This window comes from Rosa chinensis, chromosome 2, assembly GCF_002994745.2.
Source record: "Rosa chinensis cultivar Old Blush chromosome 2, RchiOBHm-V2, whole genome shotgun sequence".
Taxonomy (NCBI): Eukaryota; Viridiplantae; Streptophyta; class Magnoliopsida; order Rosales; family Rosaceae; genus Rosa; species Rosa chinensis.
In genome coordinates, this window is record NC_037089.1 from 67,907,241 (window position 1) to 67,914,443 (window position 7,203).

The following is a 7,203-nucleotide window of genomic DNA, read 5'->3' on the forward strand; positions in this document are numbered from 1 at the left end:
GATTCTCAACTGGCCGGCAAGGTCATACGTACGAGGCAAAATGGCATACATGCATGAAAGTGAAGAATAAACCAAGTCAGAACGTAAAACTTGGGACTAGCTTAGTGAAGCAAAAAGTGAAGTGTTGGATATAGCCAATCTCATAATAGAAATAGATGTAGCAAAGACAACTCTAGTTTAAGATCTACCAGTAACTATAGACGTCAACCTATAATTAAGATTAATGCACTGAAAAAAAAACATCAGGAAGGTAAAGCGCAAACCTTTTACAGCTTGCATCTGCTGAAGTTCTGCAAATACCCCTAAAATGCAAAGCAGAACCTTGAGAAAACTAGTTAACTTCATGTATATCATAGCTGTTTCTACTTTCCAGAAAGAATTAACCCCCACGCAGAGAAAACGTATACAGGAGATGGGGTTGATAATGGACTCGATACCATCATACACCAGCTACTACAGACACTACTGAAGCGCCACGCTAAAATAAAACGGCAACATAAAATGCATAGGAACTCATTGAACTTCTACCAGATGGTGACGCGGGCTGTGTAAATCACTGCAGCATACAAACAAACTCATATAAATGAACAGTCTAATATCATATCCAAATAATTGGTTAATATAGAATAATATACCACGGAAATGTCCCAATGAAATCTGTCAAATTTCCTTTGAAGTGTACGTCGACAAGACAATGATAACCAGAATGTAACAAGCATCCACATCAAAAGGCTGCATCATCTCATACTGCATTTCCAAAGAGGCAGAGGAATGGGTTTTACCTTGCTTTGCTTCGTGTATCATTGTCTAGTGAAGGTATTAAGGACGGCGGTAATGTTAGTTTACCAGCTGATCAAGTAACCAAAAACAGAACAAAGAAATTCTGCTAACAAAAAGATTGAAGAAAGAGCTCCTTCGTACCTCTTGCTCCAATTGACTAAATAATGTTCCTAGAGCCATTTCAATGTTAGGGAACAATCATAGAGTTATATCATAACAGAAATTTCAATAAGAATGGTAAGGATTGCAATAACAGAAATTTCAATAAATAAAATTGGAAATTTATACGCAAACGACTATATATTGTTACGACAAGGATTGCAACTAATGCTTCGATCCTCAAAAAACAAAAGCACTAAAGCAGTTTGTATCGGTAAGTGGTAAACCATAAGTATTTTGTGACCATAAGCACAATATCAATACAACCTAAAGCATAAAATCTCAACTCTATCAGTGACCCAAATCAATCTTGAAACAGTTGTGTTCATTCGAACTTGTGTTTATTTTACTTTTTATATAATAAAAATAAAATAAAAGGTCAGACAGACACAACCACTTTAGCCTGCTCGGTTTTTAGAGGTTGTTCATTGTATAGAACACACACACATATCTATACTATTATTAAGATAAAATGGTTTGTTAGCTAAAATCTAAAATTTTCACAAAAATGACCTTAGAAAATTAATAAACTTTCAGAATTAATTAAATTACAAGGACAATTATAACATTTATAAAATATATTTTTATAAAAAAAATTAAAAAATTAAAAAGAACCCACAAAACCGACTTTTCTCTCCCATTATCTCTTCTCTACAATGAAAAAAAAAAAAAAATACTTGCACATGTAAAGCATATGTGGAGAAATGTCAGTAGATATATATATATGAAGTCTAAGGTGATATTGAGTATTGACACAATCAGTACTCTCGATTTCTGGAATATAGTACAAAAAATGGTCTTGTTCAAAAAAAAAAAAAAATTTCTTGAATTGACAATGATTGGATCAATGACAAAGATTTGGATTCATTCTAAAAAAAAAAAAAAAAAGATTTGGATTCCTAGAGTTGCTGATCGCAGCTTTGTGATCTTTGTTGTTGCTGGGATGTCAATAAGAGTTACTTGCCGACTGAAATTCTTGACGATCTGTAAAAACTTTTGGTACTTTGGACTTGATTGGGTATCTACTAGCTACGTTTTCTCTAGTGAAGCCTTCGTCAATGATCTGCGCTAGAAAAGTCCTAATAAAAAAAATAAAAGTACGTAAGTGAATAATATTTGAGACTAGCTAATGCAAATATGATGCGCCTTTAGCAAGCGCATAATTTAACCCTGAAATATCGTTAGTAAAATAAGCAAATAGGGATCGTTCTATCCGGGGATTGAAGGTACACTTGTAATTGTGAAACAAATAAAGAAAAGTATTATTTACAAAAATAAAATAAAGAATATAAATATATACAATTGTATAAACAAATAAAGAATTAAAATAATAAAGTATTATTTACAAAAATAAAATAAAGAATAGAAATATATACAAGTAACAAAATAAAAATGGGGGGTTTAAGAATTATAGAATTGAAAATTAAGATAAATAAAATAAAGAAAATGTAAAAACATATATACAAGGGTGGAACGCAAGGAACAAAGATCAAAATCAATTCCATGTAATCAAATTCGATTCAAACCCTATAATTGTTCTTCCAAGTCATGAGAGAGGAGTTGATCATGTGAAACATTCGAAAGCAAATGATTTCCCATATTTTACTTTTCAATGCTAATTAACCTAAGCGAAAGCACCTAGATTAATTCTATCAAACATGCAATCAAGCCCTAGAAAGCTAGTCAATCATGACATGTTCAATGCATTAGACATAGAGAAAGACTATCAACTCAAGTGTACAACTTAGTTATGGAAAAGTCCACCTAATTGCAATCCTCTTCAATTAAATTCGATTCTTGTCCAGAACCTTTACTACTTTTGATTCAAGTTACACAAAACGAAAAGTTGATTTCATGTTCTTAAACCTAGCACCAATTACATGCAAATCCTATAAGTGTCGACCCAAATAAGATAAACATATAAAAGTTTTCTGTAAAGCAAATTTAATCGAACAAACTCACATAAGCAACTTAGAATCACAATTATAGAATTCGAAAACTTTATTTAAACATAGAAATTGGGCTTAAACTTTGCCCTAAACATTATTGTTAACTAGAAACAAGTTCATACGAAATTAAACAAGGAAACCAAAAAGGTTACAAGGAAAAGGAACGAATTACACCGTGAGTGGAGATGGAGATGGAGAGCTAGATGGTTGGATCTTGAATCTTGGAAGCAAGCCTTCAAGGTGGATGATGGAGGATATGATCTTCACGGCTCCTTCTTCTTCTTCCTCTCCTTGCTTGAAAATGCAGAACTTTGCAACTAGAGAATGGAGAAGGAAAATGGAAAGGAAATGGAGAGACAAAGAAGATGAGATGGATGAAGGAATTGGTGGGAAAATGGAAAGGAAATGGAGAGACAAAGAAGATGGAATGGATGAAGGAATTGGTGGGAAAATGGAAAGGAAATGGAGAGACAAAGAAGATGGAATGGATGAAGGAATTGGTATTTTGAGAGTGAGAGGAGAAGTGTATTTATAGCCCAAAAAATGATGAATGGAGGGTGGAGATTAACATAAATGAAGGGCTAGATATGTTAGACAAATTTGTAAAAAATATCTTCCCACTTGTTTATCACTTGTTCAACTTGAATTGATTTTCCTCCTCAAGATTCTCCACTTGCTTGCAACTTTGATTTTCCACTTGGTTGCAACTTTGATTTTCCTCCTCAAGATTTTCCACTTGCTTAGAGGTCCTAAAAATAGAAACTAATAAGAAAAATAGAAACTTTCTTAAAATGAAAAATTGCAACTTTCCTAAACTGAAAATGGAAACTTACTAAAAATGATAAATAGAAACTACAAAAATATAAACTTTCTAAAAATAGGAACTTTCCCAATCAAAGAATGGAAACTTTCCTAAACAGGATTTTAATAAGGAAATAACGTAAGAAATGTAGGGAAATGCAGTTAAAACGTCGCATTAAAATACTCCTATCAAAATACAGTTAAAGTTTCTGTATAATATAGTTAATAGTTCAAAGTTACAACAAAAATGCATAGAAAACAATAGGTAGAGAGGTATATATATACCTCCGGTAAATCGTTGATTCAATGAGAACAGTAAATCGTTATGTTTACTTTTCTTATCAAATCAATGATTTACGAGAAATCACATGCCAGCTATTTTTATCGAATCAATAATTTATGAAAAATCACATAAAAGCTTTAATCATAATTTGTTAGTGAAAGGAAGTCTGATAGGCTTGAGCGTATATAGACTCATTAGTATGAGTTCATTTTATAGGGGCAGTCGAGAGTTCTAGAATGGAGGTTTCAAAAGAAACAGTGGGCTGTTTTGAAAGTAACCGCAATTTTAGAAATATAGTGTGCAAGTTAAAAACAACGTGTGGTTTTGATAAAAAAAGAAAGGAAAAAAAAAAAAAACCTTGTGCTGTTTCGCAAAGTGTCCAAATTTGAAAAATCAACGCCGGTTTTGATTTGAATTCGGGTTTAAATATATGGAAATGATATCATACAACGTATGGTGGTGTATGTATTAGTTTCCTAAATTATATTACATATATAAAAAATTTTAGGCTAAGGTTTGCAATTATTAGTAAGGCTGAAAAAAAGGAAAAGGAAAAAAAAAAAAAAAAAAGAAGCTATTTTGGGTATGTTTCGGGTCAGTTTGAACCCAAAGATCAGCCGACCCGACCCATTTATGAGCCGATTAAAGGCTGATGTCTCCTCTAGTCTAGGTCATATAGAGTGACCCAGAAGCCAGAGAGAGACTCAGAGCTTAGAGAGGTAATCGAAGAAGAAGAGAGGAATGGCCTCGAACGCAGCGGTGCCGTTTTGGCGATCGGCCGGTATGACCTACATCACGTACTCCAACATCTGCGCCAGTCTCGTTCGCAATTGCCTCAAGGAGCCTCACAAGACCGAGGCCATCTCCCGCGAGAAGGTCCATTTCGTCGTCTCCAAGTGGGCCGACGGCAAGCCCGAGAAGCCCAGTAAGCCCTTCTCTCCTTCTCTTTCAGATCTAGGGTTGATTCCACTAAAAAGTTCCGTCTTTTTTTCATCGCGTTGTTGTTACTCTTGGATGGTAATGTGGAATTGGGGGTAAAGTTTTGATTGTTAGAGCTGAAAAGATTGCTGATTTTGATTTAGTGCGATGTGGTGATTGAGTTTAAAATTTCTTAAGAACATTGAGATTCTGCAATGTTGGGTTGTCTAAGTGTGGCATTCAATCATTCGTTCTTTTCGAAAAGGTTCTTTCTTTTGATGTGAAATATGACTAGTTTTCGCTTCTTAGAACCCAGGATGAAAGGAAGCAGATACTTGTTGTAGGATGAGGGATTCGTGTTTATGATGGTGTGTGAAAATTAAATGGCATTTTTTGGGTCTTAGGGGGAATTAGTTGGTGATCGGAGGTTTGTTGTGAAGTGGATTGCAATCCTTCTCTATATGTCAGCGTCATTGTATTGCTTAGAGTTGGAGTTCAGGTTCTCGTTTTTGGGCTCAACTGCCTTCATGTAAGGTGTCAAACCCTGGTGATTTCTCTTAGAAGAGTCTGTGCCATGACTCACTGGGTCATTTGAGAGGATATTGTTTCTTACATGTTGCATGAAGTTTCCCTATACGTTTGAGATAATGCAAAAGCTAGTGAGTAAAATATAACACAATTTTTTCATGATGACTTATGAGGAAAACTTTAGTCTATTCTAAGAGTACCTATTCAAACCCGTTTTTTTTCTGAGAGTGAATGTCTGCTATTTTTCCTCAGATCTCAGATATGCAATTTTCATCTAAAATTTGTGGTAAAGCAAAATGAGCAAGGAAAACTTGCCGCATATTTCTATGATGACTTTTGATAAAAACTAAATGCATTCTTAGAGCACCTTTTCCAACTTTTGGTCTAAAAGTGAATTGAATTTACGTCTTCTTGGTAATATATTGCAATTCTTCCTAATTCTATTAGAACTCCTCTTTGGGCTCGGCTGCCTTCATGTAAGGAATTGAACCCAGGAGAGCTCCCTCAAAAGAGTTCCTGCTGTGATTTTGCAGGAACTGTTTGAAAGAAATAAGAAACGTTATATATAGCTTGATTAGGATTTATTGGAGAATTCTCTGTGTCTTAGTAGGGGAGTTCGATTAAACCTATGGTTTCTTTGAGTTAAAGGAGGAGGAAATTGTATAACAGTTGGAGGCTTGGAGCTATTAGAGACATCTAGGTATGCATACAAGAAACTGTCATGTAGTATTTTACTGCGTATGTACACATTACATCACTGGCGCTGACATTTATGGTACTGCATTAAATTTGCCGCAAACATGTAGGTTTATATTGCCATATCTCTTTGAATGGACTTGGTTTAAGTTCACTTTGTCCTACCAACTGCAATGCTTACTTTTTACACAAGTTTTAACTGGGGTAATCATAATATAGGTTGCATATTATCAACATGGACAGATGGAGTATTAAGACATGATTATGACTTTTTGTTAGTATACAAAGTTTTTAATAATGACTGGTAGCATATGGATTTTGTTTGCTTGCTGGCTACTTAAGACAAGCGGCTAGCAATGCACTTGGAAGGGCCAGTGGTTTCATCTAAATGTTATTATTTCAATTCTTTATTACTGTTGATGGGGTGGCATCTTATTAATGTGATTATAGTATTTCACAGGAATGCCAATATCTGCTTGCTAACTGTGTAGATAATTTGTATTATGTTGGGCCTGTTTTCTTACGTTTGTTATTTCTTTAACAGCTATTCGTACGGATCAACCAGAATGAGCTGAGAACTGCTGAAGTGGTCATGTCTTTGGGTTACATAGATGCTTTCTCCTTTTTCTATTTCTTGTCAATTTGAGAGATGTGATTACATCAGGTTTTCATATGCCCGAAACTTTCAGATGAGGACTGAATTCTGTGTTTTTGAGCGATCTTTCTCATTAATAATGTAATACACTGATTAAGTGCCTAATTTGCCTATTAATATAATCTCGCGTCAATACTGCTGCTTTCACAAATTTAGAATCATTTGTAGATTGAGAATGCTTTAATTTAGTTAGCTATACAAGGCACAAACTCTGGCATGCAATAAAGTTCCGCTATGAAATTCCATTTGTTTAGAGTGTTGTCACAGAATTGATTTGATTAACCTTGTGCCTAACTGCCTATCCATATTGGAAAATTTCGAAACTCACTCTTATATCTGAGTTGAATGTATCAGGATTGCCGAAACAATGATGCAATCCTATATTTTTATTCACGTGGACTATAAATCTTCACGCTGAGGATATTGTGCATGGT

At 34.4% G+C, this 7,203-nt stretch overlaps 1 protein-coding gene across 1 annotated transcript; it reads left to right on the forward strand.

Annotated features, from left to right (window-relative positions):
• The first annotated feature begins 4,638 nt into the window (after positions 1-4,638).
• LOC112188512 (ATP synthase subunit epsilon, mitochondrial) lies at positions 4,639-6,920 on the forward strand. The gene is made up of 2 exons (XM_024327637.2): positions 4,639-4,897; positions 6,659-6,920. The coding sequence occupies exons 1-2, from the start codon at positions 4,714-4,716 to the stop codon at positions 6,682-6,684; spliced, it is 210 nt and encodes a 69-aa protein (XP_024183405.1). The 5' UTR covers positions 4,639-4,713; the 3' UTR covers positions 6,685-6,920.
• The last annotated feature ends 283 nt before the right edge of the window (positions 6,921-7,203 follow it).

Coding starts and splice junctions, on each gene's coding strand:
- LOC112188512 (XM_024327637.2), top strand. CDS start 4,714: ATGGCCTCGAACGCAGCGGTGCCGTTTTGGCGATCGGCCGGTATGACC. Junction 4,898..6,658: donor CGGCAAGCCCGAGAAGCCCA/GTAAGCCCTTCT, acceptor TTTCTTTAACAG/CTATTCGTACGGATCAACCA.